The following is a 22,181-nucleotide window of genomic DNA, read 5'->3' as shown; positions in this document are numbered from 1 at the left end:
GGTTGAATAACACAATAAAGTGGTGGTGTTTTCCCTGTGCAAATAGTTGTCTTCACTCTCCTTAAGTCCGGTGTCCTGTGATATTTGCACCATATTTGAGGAGTGGCTGGAAAATGTCATAAGACAGTGGCAGTGACTGAAACAATTCATCAAACCACTCCTTGGAGAGGCAGTTTTTCTCTTTTAAGTGAGGGATTTTGCTGCTGTTGCTATGAACCTTGCATTTTCTGGAGGAGAATGTATTCTCAATATCCTACCACAAAGGACACCATTTTTTTAAAGAGGCTGAATGGAGAAGTAAAATTCCCCATACTGCACAGAACTATCCATAGCCATGGCTTTCAATTTTGAATTTTCTATTTGGAAAATCTGGATTTTTGCTCAATGACGTGTTTTTCACGTACAGCTTCTGTCAATGTTTAGTACAAGATGAAAGTTCTCTTAAGGAGCCTCTTGTCCAGATCAAACTAAGGCTGACAGTAACGAGGGATGGTGCCGCCCCGTTAGCTCCCTGACAGCTGAAGCTCGAGAATGAAACATGTACAAATACGGGAGACCTCTTGGCATGGTTGGGGTGTCACAGGAGCAGAGACGGACTTCACAGACGAGTTGGTCTTTCTGAGGCCATATCAAATTGTAATTTAAGCTTCAAGCATAAAATTAATACAAAATGAGGGCCTCATTAGCATATTGTTTCCTTAAAAATTAGCTGAGCCCATCAAAGTCAAGTCCAGAGAGAAATGCACACAGCCACATGCCCTTCACTTCCAGTTGCTTTAATGATACAAAAAGAACTTCCCGTTTTTACAGATAACTGTGTTTAGGGACAGGCTTTCAGCCTAAAGAAAAGAGTTAGCATTTAGCTCAGACTGCAGTATGTAAAAATGAGGCCTCCAATACTGATTTCTGGAAATAGTAAGTTGGCCCATTTTCTCCTGTTTGGCTTGTTCCTAAATCCCTTATAGCTAAACCAAAACTTGGATTCTTCCTGAGATTTGGCAAAGGCCCAGCATTCTACCTCTTGCCTTATCTCACCACCTATCCACCACAAATTGTCCCTGCTGACTTTCAGAAGTGAAAAAAACAATATTGTGTAAATCTTTGGCCATTTATGTGCTCACAAATAAACCAAATTTGAGATTTCTGGGATTGTGGCCAGTCTGGGGGTGATCTGGGCCTCCGGTGCATCCCTTTCATTCACGTGGCAGCCTGCGGGGTCTCTAGTGGGAGGAGGAACTGGCAGATTCAGGGCTGTGTTTCCATTTCCATGCAGGGTCCAGGCGGGCTGGCTCCAGAGCCCAGGCCACAGTGCCCACTGAGAGTTTACCTGCAGATTCTGATCGTGCTGGTGAAAGTCCTACCAGAGGAGGTGAAAACTGAGTGTTTATAAAATGCTTATATGTCAAGTGAAAAGTTTTCAATATACTTGCTCAAAATTGCTAATATAAAAATAATTTCTGCCCTTATTGAAAACAGTTGAATAAAAAAAGTACATATTTTTCTTTTTAAAAGCAGATTATTTTTTAAGCACCTGTCCTCTCTCCTGTGGTGGCTCTGACCTCTTCCAGGAGGGCCCTGTGTATCCCTCACAGCACCCACTGTGGCCCTGTGGCACAGGGAGGCGGCCTGGGCCCAGAGGAGCATCAATGAACACTTCCTAACCCAAGGCCCTGGTCACCCTCGGGGGTCCTGACCCTGTGCCATCAACTGGGCCACATCCCCTCAGTTTTTGCCTACAGGAGACCCAGGGAATGCCCTATGAGTAGCCGCCAGGTAGTCTAGACCAAAGCCCTCCCCAGGGCTCTTCTGCTTGAGCTCTTGGTCCCCCCCCCCCCCCACGAGGCCGCTGAACAAGGGCACAGGGCTCAGGGAGAGCGCTGGCTGGTGGGGCTGCGTGGCCTCAGGGCCGGCCGGGCTTGGCACCCCGCTTGTCCATGCTGGAGTTGACACTGTTGGCTTCCTTCTCCGGCTCGGGGACGCAGGTGCAGCCCACGGGGATGGTGACGTACTCCTCTGTGTACACGGAGCGGCCCCCGGCGCAGGCGGAGGTCCTCCGGAGGATGGCGGTGGGCATGTACACCGGGGTGCTGCGGAAGTGAAAATCCTCCTCCCCGAACAGCCCGGTCAGGCAGCCCCTGCACAGGCAGTAGGCCTCAGGCAGGTACTTGGGGTACCTGGCAGGGTCGTAGGAAATTCTGCAGGGAAGAGAGAAGGCTTAGCTCATGCTCTGGGGGGCAGCTGGAAGACATCCCGCCCTCATTTCATCCCCCAGATAGTGGCCAAGCAATCAAAACTGATAAATGGCCTAAGTTCGTTATATTCTAAATGGTGAAGACAGTCTATAGCTGTCCTTAAGCCACTCTCTACAAAATGCTTTCAGCATCCACACAAATAAAACCTCTGTACTCTGCTTGTGCCCTGAGAGGTGACCGCATGTACCCACCAGAAACAAACATGAGACCTCTGCTCATTGCCTGGGCCTGCAACGCCAGCCCCAGAGCAGTAGTCCCCAAGGCCCCTCACCACCTCCCCTCCAGCCCGCCAGGCTCTGCAGTCCCATGGGAGGCCACAGTGCCAGGGCAGCTGCCCCCTGCTGCCCCCCAGACAGGGCTGCCTCTGCAGGAGGCTAGGGGCCTGGGTGCCAGACGGGGCAGCCACCAGGCTTGACAGCCATGAGCAAAGGAACCTACAAGACTCCTGTCCAGCCAGCCGTGAGGTGGGCCCTGTGCCCGCCTGTCTGAGGGGTTTGTGTGCCCTCTGTGAGGGGGTGAAGCCACACCAGAGGAGGGCAGGACTGGCCAGCCTGGACATCAGAAAGTGAGTCATGGTTTACACTGGCCCATTGTCCTCCTCTTCCAAGTACCCCTATTTCTGGTCAGATGCCAAGTACTGAGTATCAATACCTACAGAACAGCCTGCAGCCACAGTGCCACAGGCATCTGGAACCCAGCCGGGCCCCATGGCTCCTGGCGGGGGACAGACGTGCTTCAGGCTGGACTCTGCCCTCTGTTCCCCACCAGCCAGGAGGTCAAAGCTGCATCTAGTCATTAGTGGGGACCCAGGACTCCTCCCAAGTGTCCCTTTGCACAGGGAGGGGCTGTCACACTTCTTATGGGATTGCCATGACCCAAAATAATCATTTCCATTGACCTGCCCCTTTAAAGCATGTACAATCCCCTTAGGAATAAGTTCCTCTTTCCATTAGAGCTGAGTCCTCTGGACCCTGAAATCTTCGGCATCGCAGCCATATCTGTAACCCCTCAGCCATCACACACCCACGTTTATAGCCCCGCAGTGTGCTAGGCTCAGAGCACCCCCAAAAGTGCCGACTCGGCTGAAGCCTAGGATATAAATGGAAGAGATGAGACATGCTTAAAGGCCCATAAGCCCTGGAAGCTGAGGTGTGCATGGCTTCTCATCCGGGTTCCTGTTAGCCAGGGTTGTGGACAGCAGAGTGTGGCTGCAGCACAGACACCCCACGGGGAGGGACCCTGGCTGGGCGAGGTGTGAGCCCTCCGTGGCTTGCAGCAGCGTCATATCCTTGAGGCGCAAACCCCCACGGACTAGTTCTCTTGTAGGTCCTCGCCGCTAATGACCCATGTTCCTTAACCAAGTTGGAAGGCTCCCAGTTAAGGAGCATGTTCAGACCATCCGGCTGAAGGACGGGCAGGGGCAGCAGGGATGGGTGAGCGGGCAGCGGACTGTTTGGGAACAGCCCAGAGTGGCCGCAGAACAGGAGCTACAGGGCAGCAAGGCTGACGGGGCAGGATGGACGTCCTGGGGAAGGGCAGGCAGAAGCCCAGGGGTGCCAAGCATGCAGTGACAGGATGCAAATGCAAAGCAGATTGGCCCGGAGGCTTCTCCACCCAGAGGTCACATCCACAAGGAAAGGGCTGCATCTCCCAGGGCTGAGAGGGGAAGCGGGGCTCTGGCCTCAGAAAGGGACATGGGTTTCTTCATTTGGATCCGACCTCTTTAGACATTAATGGATCGAAGCATGATTGGGCGAGCGAGATTCTAGGAATGGATTCTTCATGCAATGACAGATTCCCTCAACAGCAACTACGTGCCATTCACACAGCTGGAAGGAACTGAGGAGGTTCTGCCCAGAGGAAGGGCCTGTGAGGCAGCCTGCATGACACTGAGAGGTGCTGAAGTGCCAGCCCAGTGAGTGGCAGGAGCCAGAGACACCAGGACACGCAAGAGGGGCAGCTGGTGAGGCCAGCCTGGCGGGTGGCCCTGATGGGGTGGGAGACGGTCAGACTGGAGGCCCGCTCCCAACCTGCCATTCAAGCATTTGAAAGCCTTAGAGGGACATTTCCAAGTACTTGGCCACTATTTGAATGAGGGGGATGAGGTCAGGGGAGAGGTCAGCAGTGATTCCAAGGCTTCTGGGAATTCGGGGTGATCGGAAGGACGTGGGGAAGGGGCAAGAAGGCAGCAGGTGCTGGCTGGTGGTCGAGGGCGCAGGCACAGCCCTGAACTTCCTCCTCACTGCAGGACCAGGAGGAGGGCAGCGTCAGGAGGAAGGCCGATCGACCTGCGGGGAGTGGCACTGTCTGCAAAATGAAGCCACAGCACTTAGACTTACACTGATTTTGTCCAGTCACGCTTCCCTCCACATACATGCACAAATAGTTAAAAAATAATTCTAAGCTGGTCAATGCTACTTTTTCCTCAGTCCTGCCACCAGAAACTTCTGTAGCATCATGAGCTCTGTCCTTGCAAGGGCTGTAAAGCTCCCCCTGCACCTGCAGGCCTTCCCAGCCTTCTCTGTGACGCCTCACTCCTGGCCCCCACCTGCGGCAGGCTGAGGCACAGCTGTGGGGACCCACATCAGGGACGACTTCGGCTTTGCCTTCAAGGCCTCCGCAGCCCAGCCCTCACTGCACACCCCGCAGCATCCCTCTAGGTGCCCAAGGTGGAAAGCTTCGTGTAGGTGCTGCAGTCACGCTTTTATCAAGATGCCTCTTCCCAAAACCAGTATCAACCCCATGAAATCTTGTATTTTAAGGTCCAATTCAAACCATTATCTTGAGCTTTCAAATTTTCTTTAAATTTAACTCTCTTTTCCCCACATTCTCATAATACTTTGTGCCTCCGAGATAGAACTACACTTTTTCTGTCTTTGCCTGGGAGGGAAAGGTCAGGACTGTATTTTTACTCATTCATTTGCCCACACCTGAGAGTAAGACTTGGCGAGCTGGTGAGTCTGGACGGCACCAACTATTGACTGAGGTCAATATCAGACCCTAGTTTAAAATGTGAAGGAAAAGGTATTTATGATATATTCCATCACTTTCAACATTGATTCAACAAACATCTGAGTGCCAGTGATGTCCCAGGCAATGGGGAGAGAGATGAAACTTACACATCCTCTCACGGGCTTGCCGTCCGGGGGAGAATGTACAGCGTGTGCAGGGTTAACCCAGCCCGTGGCCGGGAGGCTTCCCAGCAAAGGTGGCTCTTGGGGAATTCATCCAGATGAAGAAGGGGGAAGGATACTTAGGGCAGAGGAACAGCTGAGAGTGGAGGGGCATGTCTGAGTCAGGACTGCAGGACTGGGAGGAAACCACAAGATGTGGCTGGAGCCGTTTGTGGGGGCTGGATAATGAAAGGAGAAGTTCATAGTGAAGAATCTATATTTGCCCCTGAAGGCAATGCGAGGGATTAAAAGGGAAGTGACCCAATCAGATGGCATTTTAGATCCCTCAGACAACCAGATGGAAGATGGCTGGAGACCAGGAGAGATCTTGGCTGAAGGTGGGTCTTCATCTATTATTAGCAGATACAGATAGTGGCTAAATAAGACTATTCAGGGGAATGTATGGAGAGATACCAAATAAAAGGCAGGGGAAACCAGCTTTGAAGGGAGAAGTCTAACTACAGAGACTGCCAGAAGCAGGAGTGACATCCCCAAGCAAAGAAGGGCAGAGACTTGAGTAGGGACTGCTCAGAAATGAACTGGAATCTGACCGAACCAGTTTACTGGAAAGATGGGATGGAGCAACATATTAAATGGCACCATGAGGATGTGACCAACAACACACAGAATGGAGGACACTCAGCAGAAGTTTCATTCCAAGGGGAAAAAAGGAAGGAGGTGGGGACCCACATATTAAAAGAGCCTTGAGCACAGTGACGTAAACACTGAGGCACCACTCGCCAGGTCCACACCTGCAGCTATGAACTGGGCTCTTTTTGACCCCCAAGTGTCTCCGTTTGGAGGAGAAATGATATAGTTGCTTAAAAAACATACCAAAGCCAAGCTGAGGGACACTCCACAAAGTAACTGACCAGGGCTCTTCAAAAGTGTCACATCACAAAAGACAAAGACCTCAGGGGCTGTCACTAAAACTGACGGAAGGTGACTAAGGGGCCTTGACCACCAGAGCAATATGTGAACCTGGGCTTGGTCCAGAAACAGAAAGGGGCACCCCAGGGGCACTGAGTAAGGTCCACAGATCACAGTATCGGGTCAGTGTGTATTTCCTGATCCTGATAATTATGCTCAGTTACAATGATGACATTTGAGGAAGTTGGGTAAAAGGTACATGTAAATTACTTGTACTTTATTTACAAAATCTTTTGTTAGTTTGAAATTATTTCAAAATGAAGAGTTAAATAATAGAAAAAATAAAGTTAAAAAAAATACCTATGAGCCAAAGCAATTTTGAGAAAAAAGAACAAAGCTGGTGATACCACATTTTATGATTTCAAACTATACTACAAAGTTATAGTAATCAAAACAGCATGGCACAGATCAACAGAACACCACAGAGAGGCCAGAAATAAACCCATGCTTATATGGTTAACTAATGTATGACAAAGGAGGCAAGAATATACAATGGGGAAAAGACAATCTTTTCAATAAATAGTGTTGGGAAAACCAGACAGCTGCATGCAAGAAAATGAAACTGGACCATTTCTTACATCGTATACAAAAGTAAACTCAAAATGGATTAAAGACCTACATGTAAGACCTGAAACAATAAAACTTCTAGAAGAAAACTTAGGCAACAAACTCTTGAACATAAAGATTAGTAATTTTTTTTCTGGATATATTTCCCAGGCAAGAGAAACAAAAGCAAAAATAAACAAGTATGGGTACATCAAACTAAAATGCTACTGTACAGCAAAGGAAACTGTCAACAAAATTAAAAGCAACCTACAGTATTGGAGAATGTACTTGTAAATGATATATCCAATATGGGGTTAATATCCAAAATATATAAAGACCTCATATAACTCAGCACTAAAAAAACCAAATGATCCTATTAAAAAATGAATAGGCATTTTCCCAAAGACATACAGATGGCCAAAAGACACAAAAAATGCTCAACTTCACAGATCATCAGGGAAACGCAAATTAAAACCATAATAAGATACCACATCACACCAGTCAGAAAGGCTGGAACAAGAGTTAACAAGTGTTGGTGAGGGTGTGGAGAAAAGGGAACCCTTGGGCACTGCTGGTGGGGGTGTAAACTGGTGCAGACACTACAGAAAGAAGCATGGAGTTTCCTCAAAAAATTAAAAATAGTACTACCATGTGACCTAGTAATTCTACTTCTGGAATTTACCCAAAGAAAATAAAATCACTAACTCAAAAAGATACTTGTACCCCTATGTTTATTGCAGCATTGTTTATAATAGCCACGGTATGGAAGCAAGCTAAGCATTCATCAATAGATGAATGGCTTAAAAAGATGGACTATTACTCAGCCACAAAAAAGAACAAAATATTGCCACTTCAACAACATGGATGGACCTAGAGGGATTGTGCTAGTGAAATAAGTCAGACAAATACCATATGATTTCACATATGTGGAATCTAAAAAAGACTAACAAACAAAAAGCAGACATAGACTCATAAACACAGAAAACAGACTGGTTGCTTAAACATCTGAAGCCAATACAATATTGTATATATTTCAATCAAAAGTAATAATAAACATCAGTTATGAACATCATTAAAAAATAAGAGTTTATCTCTGTTAGAACTTAAAAATACCCTCCTTAGGAGACTCATGGAAATATTTCTGATTGAATATTTGAAGGTGTTAAGGAAGTATTAACTGCTAGGTGTGATAATGGTATTGTGTACTTTTGTTTAACAAAGAGTCATTATATTGTCCAAATAGGTGAGCATGCACACACACACACACACACACACACACACACAGTGCTAAAGTCTAGAGAATCACAGTGTGCCGCCTGAATTTGCCAAATAGTGGGTCAGTAATGACCATCATTTCAGCAGACTTTTCAAGCTCCTGAGGCAGGCTCTGGGTCAGGGTACAGCCCCTCCATGGAAGCTCCAGTCAGGGGTCAGGACGACCGGGGCAAAGTACACAGATATGGGTGCCTCTACTGGGGAAGCCAAGGCTCCCGCCCAGGAAGGCCGAGGTGAGACCAGAGGACAGGGAAAAGAGGGTGAGGGAAGTACTCAGCAAGGGTGCGACAGTCAGGGAGCGAAGAACATGCGGTGGGAGATGCAGACAGGTCACAACAGCTGGAGGGACATGCGTGCACCTGTGTGTGTGGTGGGGTGGAGATGCGGCAAGGAACGTGACAGGTGGTCCAGAGCCTTCACGACTAAAGGAAGAAGTCCTTATTTTACCTTGTAGATCACGGGCAGTCATGAAAGGACAATAAGCAATAAGCAGTATAAATATGATCAGACTGATGTTTAAAAAGATCCTCCTGATAGTGTAGCCTCAGTTACAGCACAAAATAGGGGAGAGGCAGGAAGGCCAGGCACAGCCTCTTCAGACTCAGCTCCCTCATCGTAAGGCAAGTTTGACCTAGGGTGTCAGAGATCCCTTCCAATTCTAAACAACTGGGATTTATCCTTCTACCACCACAGTATGCAAGTAAAATTCCACATATTATGTTCGTTTTATAGGTACAGCTGATAGTGGCTTGGATGCTGTGATGGCCAGAAGGCTCATCTGAGTAAAAATGTCCACTTCACCCCACCAGCGGGTCCCCTAGGACTGAAATTTCCACTTGACGTCTCTGGGCCAAGGCTCTGGGACAGAAAGACACCTGCCTGCCCCCACCTCTGCCTGGGACATGGGACAAAACAAGAAGGCATAAGCATTGGTGGTTTTGAAATTTTTTATATTTTATACTCAGGAGATTTTCCTTAAAATAGAAATGTGCCCAAGGGAGGGAAGACAACACATATATTGCCCCCGGCCCCCCAAACCAGTCCTGAGACAACAATGCACTACAGAAAACAGCATGAAACAGACGCATTCTGAAGGACACAGTTGGGGGATGGAAAGAGGTAAGAGGAAAGTTCTAGATGCCTCAGGACTGCCAGGGGCCAAACATAAAGCTGACATCCGTCACCCCAAACTCCTGCCTTAAGATTCTGGGGAAAGCGTCAGCGAGTAGGGCTTTTTGGTTAAAGGAAAAGCTGCCACAAAAACAAAACATCAAGGGCCTCCCACAGCGATCCTTTTCTCTTACCAAACATGGCAATGCCATCAAGTAAGAATCCTGCACGGCTGTCTTGCCTCCTCGCGAGCAATAATTCTTTTGTCTTCACATTTTCTGCATGCTGCTCGCTGAAGCTTGGCACAGCAACACGCTTGAAACAAATCAAGTTTTCCCCTCTGATGGGATCCCAGAAGTGTCTCTGGGGCCACGTGTGAATCTTGGCTCAAGTGAGTGACAGCTGGCCTGGCTTAATCCAAGAACAAAGGACAAGTCCTCCAGGGATGATTAGAGGTGATGGAAACTGAGCTGGGAGAGGAATGAAGTGACAGCAGAGGCAGAAAAAGAGCTCTGCCCCTGGGCCCCTGAACTTGGTAGGAAACAATTCGAAGCGGTTCCGAGGGGACTGCCATGGGGGAACAATGAGCACATTCCGGTGGCTGGGACCGCAGCACCTGATGTGCTCTAATGCCCAAGTACAGCCGTACTATTTACTGGCACAAACTCTTTGACATGTCTTTCCCTCCTGCATTGCAAAACATAAATTTATTTTAACCTTAAAACAGCAGAGGCTACGTATGATTGTTTCACTGCCATCTCAAGACTCCAAACACAGGAGCAGAGTGAAGGGAAATGCCTTCTTCAGTCCAGACTGGAAACCCACAAGCACTGAACAGTGTAAGTGGCAACAAACCTGCCTCACAAGTCATGGTTTGCCAGGTCTTAAGGTCAACGAGTTCAAGCTGATAAACTTCCTAAAAAGGACAAGATGGAGTTAATAAGAGTCCTCAACCTAAAATTTTGCTCCAGTCTAGTTACTAACCAGGATGGGCAAATCATTGTGCCTGTCTGCTTCTTCACAAGGTGGAGGGGATGGGTTTGACGGCAGGGCCACTTCCTTCAGCTTCTTGATGGCAGGACTGGTAATGTGGTATGTTTATCTGTTTTCTCCTTAGAAGAAATACCTGTAATCTGCTGAGTCTCAAAGACATTGGAGAAATCCCCAAATTAATCTATAAAGTCAGTGCGATTCCTAATGGATTTCTCTTAGAACTTGGCAAGCTGACCCTAAATTTTGTTTAAAGGGAAAAAGTCCAAGAATAGTCAAGACAATCTTGAAGAAGGAAGGGGACTCACTTTATCAGATATCGAGGTATCACAAACTCAGGGTAATACAAAGATATTTGGGAAAGCCAGGAGATAACCAATTTCCCTTTCCACGAGCTAAGATTCCTCTGAAAAATATCTGTCTTCTGGGATGTGGGCAATAAAAACGAGGCATAAGTAAGATTCCCAAACTGATTTTCAGACCACCTGCATCAGAACCACGGGGGGCTCTGCTGAAAACAGATTCTCACGCTTCAGCCCTTTCCCACCGAGTCAGGAGCTCCTCATGGTGCCGGGCTGCGCAGGTGACTTGTTCTGCCTTCTGAAGCAAGAACCACTGGCAGCCACCAGAATACCACTCCCAGGGGCAGCCAGCAACAAGGTCGGGTGCTCCCTCTAAAAAGCATTTAGCCATACATACACGGACTGCATAGATAATAGACAACTGGATGATTGCATTTTCCCAAATTCAGTCAAACTTCATGATCCTACCAGCCTGGGACTCCCTACAACGAGGAGTATAGTTAATGCAGAAGGTCACTGTCAACTCAACAAGTAATTGGCATTGTGAGCAGGACAGGGTTGAGCTCTCAGCCATTCTTCACTGGAGGCCCACAAATGAGCTTGTAAAACTGGTGACCTCTGTTCTCCGACCCCCGAGAACTCACGGCTCTCACGTGGGGTCAGGGTGCTGATAGATATTTTAACCTCTCCAGTAATTCTAACACACAGCCCCGGGGGAGGCCATGTGGCCTCCAGGTCTGAGAAATAATGAGTCTCTGAGGTGGGTTTGTCTAAATTTCCAATCTCCCTTTCTCTCTCTGGAACAAGCCCCAAAGCTGGGAGGGGAAAGTTACAAGACTGTAGGGAAAAGCATGGTGCCGGACAAGGCTCAGAGCCACAGGGCTGAACTCCGGGAGGCCCCGGAGTGCCGGCCAGGGGCTATCCAGGGACATGAAGACCCCAGCTTCCCTCTGCTGGAAAGCCGGCCTGGCAGCCCCACCCGGTCTCCATTCGCTAAGGCCCGAGAGAGCCAAAGATCTTCAGTATACGCTGCCAAGAAGCTCTGAAAAATGCCCTTCTGGCCCCTACAAGAACACGTCAGTCATGCATTTCTCATGAAAGAGGACATGGAAAAACCGGCCTGGGAGAGCAATGAAGTTGGACCTGGCAGACGCCCTGGAGTCTAGATCCCCAGCAGGCTTCACCTGGCCCTCTTCGCTGGCCAAGGAGAGCCAGAGGTCAATTCTACCCGCCTGCGGGAATCGAGGTTGACTTTGGTGTGATCCAGAACTGGGCATCAAGGTCGGCCCTGGAGCTAAGCCAGTGAGGCAGTTCCCCTGCCAACCCAGCTGGCTCTGGGCAACTGGGAGCCTGGAGGGGCTCAGGCTGCCCCTCTTTCCCTTTCCTCAGGAGGAAACTGAGGTACCGGCAGGGTGACGGGCCTCCCAGAGCCTGCCAGCTCCCTGGACTTGGTCCAGCTGACTTCCGCCCTCGCACAGCTGGGCAGCGGGACTCAGCTCCCGCATAAATTAGCCAGACACCTGGTAGGTGGTAAAGCCGCGACCAGGAAATCCATTGATTCCATGTAAAATCTGTTCATCTGGGAGATCAGGGAAGAGCAGAGCGAAACTAATGGCGTGGTGAAGAATTTAGAAGATAATTCAGAAAAACGAAAAAGCTTCACAGAGAGAAAGGGAGAGAGAAATGAGCATGAGAGAATTTCTCAAAGGGTTTTATCTTTTGTCATGGCAGATGCCACACATTCAGTGCAGTTGGGAAATTTCTCTTCCAAGGGAAAACACAGCTCATGCCCACGGGATGGCTTAACTATCTGTCCAAAGGAACTGCAGAATTTGGGTTCAGAGCCACCTTTGATGTGTCCGTCTTTGCCACACACAGGCCAAGCGCCTCCACCCAAAAGGAACTAGCTATTGCCATATTATGAGGAATAACTCAGATCAAAACAGTAGCTTAGACTCTTTATTTAATTCCAGAGTTCTTGGTGAATTATTTTCTCTTTGACCTTATTCATTTAGTGAGCAGTGTACTCAGTCCTTCAAAATCCACATAGGTCATTTTGGGAGGATGGGCAATGTAAGGAATTTCACCCCATGGTCCGTGCTTTCCTTCCTTGACTCTCCCCAATCCTCTGTCGGTATTAGGAGTAACATTTTGTTCAGGTGAGGAAACTTAAAAAGGTGGTGGTGGAATGAAGCGCCACTATCGTCCATGGCCTCCCCAAGAACGCCGAAGCAAAACCCAGGCAGCGAGAAAATAACCATCAAAGCAAATGGGCACATCTATTTCCAGCCTAGGAGGTGCGACCGCGCGACAATACTCCATGACAATGCTTTTATTTTTACCCTCGGACAGTGATAGGTGCAGCAGAGCCTCCTATACTGGGTGGCTCAGAGAAAACAAACCCTACAGAACTTGGGCCAATTAAAGGTCACTTAACCATGCAAATATTTTTTGGGAAAATACCAACATTTCTTAAACATGCTGCTTTAAACAGGGGTGTCTCGTTTTCCACAGTGAATTTGGGGGCCGGCGCCTGCCCGGGCCCCTGACATCCCTGCTGCCTCCGCAGAACAGCATCCCTAGGAGACGTGCAGACCGGCAGCCCCTGGCTGGTTCCCCGAAGACAGAAACGCTTTCTTCGTATGTCATTAGAATGACCCACAGGTTTGGAGCAGCGACCCCGGAAAACGTCAACTTGCTAAAGAGAAACGTTGTGAAAAGGAAAGGACTCCCCACATTTCAGAGATCACGAGGACGGGGCTCCCTCGGGGAGCCGGCCTGGTGCTGCCCCCTGTCGGCCCCGGCCGGCGCGGCGCCGCCTCGGGCCTGGGGCGGGGCGCCCTCCCTGGGGACGCGCCGAGCCGCGGGCGGCCCCGGTCCGGGCGGGCGGGGCGGCGGCGAGCGCTCGGGAGGCGGGAGCGGAGCCGCGGGTGGCGCCCCCACGGCGCCCCGTGACTCCCCAGCGCCGCATTCCTGTGCACAACTTACAAATGACACGATGAGGAACAAGCGCTGGGCACGGCGCCCCGCGCCCTGGGGAAGAGCGTCGGCCCCGATCCGAGCACAGCGCGGCTCAAACCGAGCGCGAGCGACGGGTCAGCTGGCCTGAGGACCGGGGTGCGAGTGGGCAGGAATACCCTTTTTATTCCAACCTTTGCTGTGGAAAGCCTTTCTAAGTGTCGCAGCACATCCGGTGATGAGTTTATTGAGATGGAAAGGTCAACCTGTGACGGGGCGCCGCTGGCCCGCCCGACCCCCGCGTGGGCTGGAAGCTGCCGCTGCGCCCCTCTTCCCGAGTCAGCTGCCCCAAGTGCTGGTGATGGCGGGGCCCCTTGGGCCCGCCGTGGGGAGACAACGGCTTTCCCGAGCCTTCCCCAGTTGGTCCCCACCCAGGCCCAACGCCCTCCTCTGGCGGCGCCCTTTCTTGGGGAGGGTTTGTCAACCAAGCCTCTATTTTTAAGTCGCTCAACACCCCCTCCCCGCCGCCCCCACCCGCCCCAGCCAGTGTCCTCCAGCCCGTCCTGTTGCATGTTCTTCCCACCTATATATACCCTTGCTGTCATTGCCATCCATGGCGCTGTTCATTGCCGAAGACGTTTAGGGGTAGTCTCTTAAATTTCCAGGAGAAAGAATTAGGAGAAAAGCAGCAAAGCCTAAAAACAAACTGTGCATTACTCAATCCTAGCGATATGAGTAATATCTTTAGACTACTACCCCAAATTGAAAATATAAACAAAATTATTTAGAATATTGGAAGGTGTTGGAGGTTTCAACAAAATGGGTGATGTGTATCTTTAAACCTTAATAAACCTCAGTGTTCTTACAACATATTTCTTACTACGTCAATTTGCCTTTAAATACACGCATTGAGCAATCACACTGATTTTATTTTGGCATTTTTGTTTCTGGAGCTTAAGAGAAACAAACATGACTGCCACAGAGTAAATGAAAAAATATTTTTATGCTCTGGAAGTTGAAGGTCGCATTTCTAATGGTGTACATGAGCCAGGTGGGGACAGTCTGGGATTCGACTTGGCTGCACCATTGCCCGCCTGTCACTTAGCCGCATTCCTCAGTCCCTCCGGTGCCTCCCAGGCCCGAAAGAGCACGCGGTCCCCCCGCACCGGCGCTTTTGGGGAGCCAGAGGCTGCAAGAACCTGGCGAAGCTTCCTTTCTTTAGTTTATGCCTTTCCCACAGGTTGGCGCATTTCCCTTTCTGCTCTCAATTTAAAAATAAAGATGTTTATGAAATGAACAGTGCGTACACAGGGCAGAAAATTCACAAAATACAAAAGTGGAAAGTAGGTCCCTTTCCCACTCTGGCCCCCGCCCCCAGCTCCCCTCCGGGGAGGCGCCATTGCGCTCTGAGCGGTCTTAGCGCAGTGGCGGAACCTGGCGGCGTCTCTAGGAGCACAAGGCAGCGGCCCGGGCTGCCCTCTGTTTTTAGGCCCGCGGAGCGCTGCAGTGTCTCTCCCCCAACCATTTACAGCACTTTGTCAGCCAGTTATCTGTTGGTGTGTGTGTGTCTCCACCCCGGCCGCTACCGCAGGCGGCGCCCCGCGTGAGCATCTGCTGGTCGGTGGCGAGAGTGGCTGCCCACGGAACTGCCGGGTCAGGGAATTTAAGATTTTGGTAGGTAATACCTAACTGCCCTCTGTAGAAGCTGTACCAGTTCACCCCGCTCCCCTGCTATATGAGAATGCTTCTCCTCACACCTGCCTCAAAGAGGCCTGATGGGAGTCAAAGACCCAAAGGTGTCTCAGTAGTTTAAATACACATGTCACTTACTACCTTGAAGTCCAGCACCTTGTGTTCCCTGGGAAACGTCGGTGGTCTTTGCTCATGTTTTCATTCTGCCTTTGCCCTGTCGGGTTGTAGGAGTGCTGAGGAAACCAGCCCTTTGCGACATGGGCTGCCAGAATTTTCTGTTTGCCCTTATATTTTTCTTATTTGATTTTTTGAATTTTGCCAAGAAGAAATGGCACATAATTATGCAACTGAATCTATCAGTCTCATCTTTTATGACTTTGGTGGTCTGTGAGCAACTAAATAGGTCTCTCCACTCCAAGACTGCAAATATAATGGACCATATTTTTAAATCTGTTTTTGTGGTTTTATTTTTACATTTAAATCTCTGAATCATCTGGAATTTATTTTGATATGGGTGTGAGATCCAATTGTATTTTTTGCCAGCTGGTTACTCAGCTGCACCAACATCATTTGTTGAATGATCCATCTCTTCCCCAAAGATATGGAAATCCACCTTATAGTCCAAATTCCTATTCTACAACCTCTCCTATCCACCCAAGTGGTCTTCTCTGGGCCTCTCAGTATTTCCGACTTGCAGTCGGCTTCCCTCTCCATTTTTCTTAAGAGTTCTCACTGGCTCCTTTTAGCCTTAAATACCACTTCTAATTCCAAGCTTACACTGCACAGCTGAGCACATGCCTTCCCTCAGACTACCTGGTCCGCAGTATCAGCACGAAGGGCCAGGGCTGTCCTCTGCACATCTCTTTTAGGAAAGGTTTTGAACATTCACATGTATTGCTTTTTCTAATCTTCACGACACCTTGGGAGGTGGTGATGAGGAGTAATCAGAGGTGAGGAGTGCAGAGAGGCCATCTCCTGGCAGGAAAAGGCAGGGCCAGTGTTAGCATCCAGCAATCTGGAGTCCTGGCCCAGGGCCCATCCCTTGAAGGCTGTCCTTCCTTCAGAGAGTGTAAGCCACTGGGTCTCCATGTGCACACCAGGGGAACAGTGTCCCCAGTGTGGCCGAGTGATATGGTCGTGGATGCAGATGGTGCTGTAAGCCTCCGATACAGATGCAGCTCCTGCTCCCGGGCTCCGCAGCGCCAGGGCTCCGTGGGAGACCCCGCAGCCCCCACCAGGGTCACTCAGCACTGTGTGCCATTCTTGTCCATGACCTCCCGTAGCCATTCCCTCCTCCCTGCTGCCCTTGGGTCTTTCCTGGAGGGATGCAGAAGCCAGTCCCCAGGAGAGTAGCAAGGGCAACTCGATTTAACTTACTAGGTGAGGCATTCCGGGGCTAACCCCAGATCTGTATGCCAGCCCTGATCCCTCTCCTGAGACCACACTTCCATGGCCAGCTGGTCACCTGCACCTGTATACTTCTCAGGCATGTAAATGCAACAGGTCTAGTCCTGAATTCATTTCCTCCCCCAAACCCTCCTCATTCTGTTCCCCTCCTTTGCTTAAATTCCATTAACTCGAACCAGAGATGTGAGAGACATGCCCAACAGGAGGTCTTGAAAAATGCCCTCTGTGTATTACTTTTCTGCCTTTTGTCCCACAGGGCTCTCAGCCTAGTGTGGAGGCATCTGTTTGCCTGGAGAGATTAGAGTTTGTTATAGAAAATTACAGAGGCAGCAGCTTCTGTCCACAGAGGCCAAGCTGTCACGCTGAGAGATGTCCCAAGTCTCTTTAATGCAATTCAGTCTATCAAAGGTATAATGAGGTTGGGGAAAGAAGTTAAATATAATAGCCTGCCCTTTTGGGCTGTGGGAGAGGAAAAGCAAGAGAACGAAACCACCAGAATGACTGGTTTGATTGGTGTGTCCTGAGGACATCAGATGAATGAGAGGGGCAAGGAGGGCAGGGTGGGTTCCCCTGGCTGCCAGGGGGGCCTCAGTCACAAGTCAACTTGGTCCTTCGTGGCACAGCTAGAGGAGGGAGGCCCAGGGACAAGCAGGCGGGGGCTTCAGGGAGCGGAGATTGGACTTTGACGGAACGATTGCACTTTCTCTGCACATCTCAACAGCAGGGTAAAGCCTGACTCGTTCGCATCTTATGCCCCCTCCTTCTCCCTCACCCCAACATACAATCATCTCCTTTAAGTAAATCTTCCAAATTGACCCTAGTCTCACCTTTTCCAGTGCACTGCCCGATTCAGACCATAACTGCCCTTCGACAGAAGTACCAACCACGTTTGTGTGGTATCTCCTCAGATCTTTCCCCGTCTGGATGGCTTCCAAACACAGACTGGTTACTTGGCTTCCTCGATCAAAAAGCATCCAACTTGGACATTGCCTACAGGGCCCAGATCTCAGTCTGCTCCCCTCGCCAGCCCTCCCCATACAGGTGAGCTGCTCCTGCCCGCCGGCCTTGTCCTGGCTCTTTCCCTGAAGCCGTTCTCCACACCTGTGTCAGCGTGTGGGCCGCCGCCTCCTCCAGCTGGACCACAGCAGTCATGGCGGGAGGGGCCCGCCATAGCGCGTGCTGAGGATGCACAGCCACGCTAACCACGGCACACACACCCCTTTCTGCACACTCTTTCTTCTGAGATGACCCCCTTTCCCAAGCCCATCCTGGAATTATGGCCGTTCCCCAAAGTGCATTTCACATGCAATTTTGATCCTTCAAAACTCTCCCCCACCACCACTTTAAACTATCACACACTTAAACTTCTCATGCTAAATCATATTCTGCCTTGTGTTAAGGCTTCTTCCCAAATATCCCCACTCGTCCCTTAGACTATAAGCTCAATGTCTCAGAAGATGTGCGGTTGGATGCCCAGCAGCTCTAGACCCCCATAGTCACTCAAGGAATGTCTGCTGACTTCCACACCTCCTGTACAAAATGCTATGTACATTAATAAAGGATCTTTTGGCTTGGTCCCTTGTGGCACCCATTTAACTATGTACCTGGGAAAGAATACATGCATATTTAATAATGGGGAGATAAATAAAGGGAAGCAGGTTTCCTTCAAGGCGTAGGGGGGAGCTGACAGGCCTTCGTGGGAATGAATTGTGCCTATCTGGACAACCCACTTGCTCCACCCCTCCCACCTGCCTTTACCGCGCCCCATTTGTCCCCAGTCCCCTCACCATCCACCTCACTTCGCAGCTCTACTCACTGAACCCACCTGCCCCCACCAGTCCACCCACCTCCTTCCCCCTCCCTATTGGCCACACCCCACGAGCCCACCTTACCCCCCCCCCACACACACCTCCCCTCCCCTCCCTATTGGCCGCTTCCCACCCGCCCCACCCACCTCGCTTCCCCTCCCTATTGGCTGCATCCTGCGCGCCTCCACCCTGCTTCCCTGTCCGACCGCTGCACCCCACCTTCCCTCGCCTCGGGGGCCCACCTGGCGCCCGGGCCCGCAGCTCACCTGTAGGCCCAGGGCGACACGCTGCGCAGGTTGGTGGGCGGCCGGAAGCGCCGGTCGGCTGGCCTGCCCCCTGTCGGGCAGCTCTCGTTGCGCGCCTGCTCGCGCGGCTCCAGCTGTAGCGTGTGGTGGAAGGCGCTGAGCACGCCTGCCGCCAGCCGCCCGTACAGCTGCTCCAGGAGCTCCTCGGGCCGGTCCGCGCAGCCCCGCGGCCGCGCCGGGCGCCTGCCCGCCCTCGGGGCGCCCGCGGCTCGGCCCGCACACAGCGCCAGCAGGACGCCGGCCGCCAGCATCCAGACCTGCGGGACAGGCTCGCTCAGCGCCGCGCGGCGGAGGAGCCCGCGCCCCCGCCCGCACCCCAGGCGCCCGCGGCTGTCTGGGGGCCACTGGGCGCCTCCCTCTCCCCGCGCGCCGGGAGGCCGGCCCGGAGGATGGGCGCCGACCAGACGGGCCCCCGCGCGCCGCCGCCGCCGCCCGCCCGCCGCCCGAGGGCGCCCCGGGGCCCGGCCCCGCGCCGGCCCGCGCGCCCCGGTCCGCCGCCGCCGCCGCCCCGAGCCGGGGGCCGCGCGGGGGCCGGCTGCGCGGTGCGCGTCTGCGTGTGCCTGCCCGGCTGCTGCGCCACGGGCTGCGAGTGCCTCTGACGGCGGCCGCCGCTCACCCCCGCGCGCGCCATGCCCGCAGCCGCCGAGCCGCCCGGCCCCCGCCCCGCGGCTCGTCCCCGCCCCCGCCCGCCCCCGCGGGGCCGCGCCGAGGGAGGAGGGGCGGCGGGCTGCCCGGACCCGCGGGAGTGAGCGGACCCCTAGCCCTCGGCCGCCCGCGGGACCAGGCGGGACCGGAAGGCGCGTGTTACTTAGGAAGTGCGCCCGCCAGGGCCGCCCGCGGCCCCCCGAAGGAGCCTCGGAGTCGCCCCGCGCCGCGCCGCCTGGGGAGGGCCCCGCGCCCGGCTCCGGGGGCCCGGGCTCCGAACCTCCGAGCGGCGGGTAGGGGAGGCGTGCCGGCGGAGCGTGAGCAGTGCCCTGGTCATTAAAGCTGTCCGAGATCAGAGCAGGCCACCTAGAAAAAGAATGCGCTCAACACCTAGAAGGATTCTCTTTAGGACAACGTCCTCTTCTGAGATTCAGAGTTCAAAGAATTGTATTTAGAGATTTAAAAAAATCTCTTTTTAATAGTGTGAGAGGAGGCTATTTCTCCTTTCCCCCAAACACCCATGAAATGGTCCTTCTGTGCCTCTATCAACTCTTAAAGTACTGTTTCCCCCAACTTGTATGTCTTTGGCTGTACCTGGGCATCACTCGGTCTGTTACAATGTCGGACTCCATGACGAAGTTGTATGTGCAAGCAGTCATGTAAAATAAGCGTGATATTCTGTCAATAAATTATAATGAAGAAACTGTACGAGAACACAAGGAAACTGGCTCATTCGTTCATTCTACAGATTAATGCTTAATGCTTTTTAGGTGGTAGGCTAATGAACATGGTTATTTTACAGCACTCATACTTTGAAAGTAAAACAAAGATGGATACCAGTCGAAAGGTTTCAGAGTGTAGAAAATATGTAATTTATAGCTCCTTTAATAGTTGGCAGTTTTGGTACTTGACTACCTTGGTTGTCTACAAGGTATTTGTCTAATGGTTAAGCTACATTTCAGTTATGCTGTGTAGAAAAACAACACTTTTATGTGCCTTGAATATTCTATAACTGAAGAGTTTATGAAGTACTTTATTTACTGCTAACAATCCCACCGAAATCTCCAATTTAAGCCATTTAAGCAGTTTACAGCTCTTGGTGAGTAAACATTTGAGGTTATAAAACACTTTTTTCTGACAAGTAGATAAATTGTTCATGTTCTTTGTTTCCTTTCTGCTAAAATGGGAATAAAGATATCAATACTCAAATACTGCTTATTTTTCATTTGATAAAAAGTGTGAGTGTTTTTTAAGGACTGAGACTCATCACAATAGTGTTTTAGAAATACTCAAAATTCTCATTATAAAATCTTCTCATAAGATGACAGCATCAGACTGTTAATTCTATATATTATTCAATAAAATACCTTCCATTTTCTGATAACATGGTAACTTCCCTCTTGATTACCTTGGAAGTGGAAAAGGAAATACTTTCCAACAGTTTTCCTTCTGTGAAGGATCACAAATTACTGAAAGTTCACCTATTTGACAGAATATAAAATTCATCTTTTGAGATTAAACAGTTGAGAAAATATAAACAGCTGCAAGATGTTGTATAATTTGTAATCAGTTCCCCTCAAATATGAACATATTTATGAACATGTGAAATAAACATCTTAATAATGAAATTTAAGACGAACCAGGCTCAACATGCTCCCTTAGAAGTAAAATGCCTCTCCAGCACTCTCTGGGAGGCTTCATTTTAATCATCTCCAGTCCCTCCCTTCCACCTCCTCACTCAGCAGCTCCAATACCGGGTACGGCTTAAATCGGACCAAGTTGCTGACAAAAGCCTTTTACGCACCAGTATCCCTCTTTTTAAGGACTCTAATTTTGCCGCAAATGGCTCCCTTTATCGTTGTTATCTTCCTGTCAGCACTTTTATCTCTACCAGTTCTCCTGTCCGTCATTCCCCACACCTTTTAACATCCACACAGATGATCCATTCAATACCTTGGTCTCTAAGTGACTACCTTAGGGCCAATTGGCTTTCCTTCCATCACATCTGAACAAATCATATGGTCATACTCCAGATTATCATCACTAGATGATATCATGTAATGATGTAATGTAACTGCATTACATCCAAACATGGTTTCAAATATCCTGTTTCCTGAAGCAATCACTTGCTACCTTCCCCACTCCTGTCATTCTCTATCTCATCAAGTCTTCTAATCCAACCACTTTTCTACTAACCATCCCACATTTGACTCTTTATTTTCTTTCTTATCTAGTTTAGAGTTCATGGTTCAACACTATTACTTTAACATTACCACACCCTTAATCCCTTGTTCCTTCTTTCCTTTGTTACATTTGTCTGTAATAAACCCAACTCTGTTAAAATCATGAAACTGGGCAAACTCAGTGTGGGTAAATTATAATATTTCCAGAATATCTCACCTGGCCTTAGTGCATCTGCATCCTCAGGGATGGAGATAAGTGTAGCTTTAGTGCATCTGCATATCCATAGGTGTTCCTCAGGGGTGGAGAGCTCATCTCCACATCAATGGATAATTACCTGGACAACTGAGGGCTTATCTGAACCTGAGAGGTGAGGGAAAAAGCTGTTTTTGCTTCTGCAAGAGCGGGAAAGAGAGACAGCCCAGACTGCAGTTTGTAAGCAATAAACAGGTTTTAAACTTTTCTCCCTTTGCTGACTTCAGTTTTAGAGATATTTTGCCCTGGGATTTCCTTTCCCCAGAGTTACATTCAGTTCTAATTTATGGCCACAATATCAGACTCGTGTTCAACACACACATTATCTATTACATTTTCCCTGTTACAGTCC

General features: G+C 50.2%; 1 protein-coding gene across 2 annotated transcripts; it reads right to left on the bottom strand.

The window, feature by feature from the left end:
- Positions 1-760: 760 nt before the first annotated feature.
- On the bottom strand, positions 761-20,485 carry IL17D (interleukin 17D). Of its 2 annotated transcripts, XM_037017195.2 has the most exons (3): positions 19,365-20,485; positions 18,710-19,005; positions 761-2,195 (listed from the first exon to the last, which is right to left on the bottom strand). In XM_037017195.2, exons 1-3 carry the CDS (start codon positions 19,377-19,379, stop codon positions 1,901-1,903), a joined length of 606 nt encoding a protein of 201 aa, XP_036873090.2. In that variant the 5' UTR covers positions 19,380-20,485; the 3' UTR covers positions 761-1,900. The 2 variants fall into 2 exon arrangements, with proteins under 2 accessions (XP_036873090.2, XP_017525820.3); XM_017670331.3 differs by lacking the exon at positions 19,365-20,485 and having other exon boundaries at positions 18,710-19,201.
- Between the last annotated feature and the right edge of the window lie 1,696 nt (positions 20,486-22,181).

The sequence above is a fragment of the Manis javanica genome, chromosome 1 (genome assembly GCF_040802235.1).
Source record: "Manis javanica isolate MJ-LG chromosome 1, MJ_LKY, whole genome shotgun sequence".
Classification (NCBI taxonomy): Eukaryota; Metazoa; Chordata; class Mammalia; order Pholidota; family Manidae; genus Manis; species Manis javanica.
The sequence above is the reverse complement of the archived record's forward strand: the minus strand, read 5'-3'. Positions and strand labels throughout refer to the sequence as shown.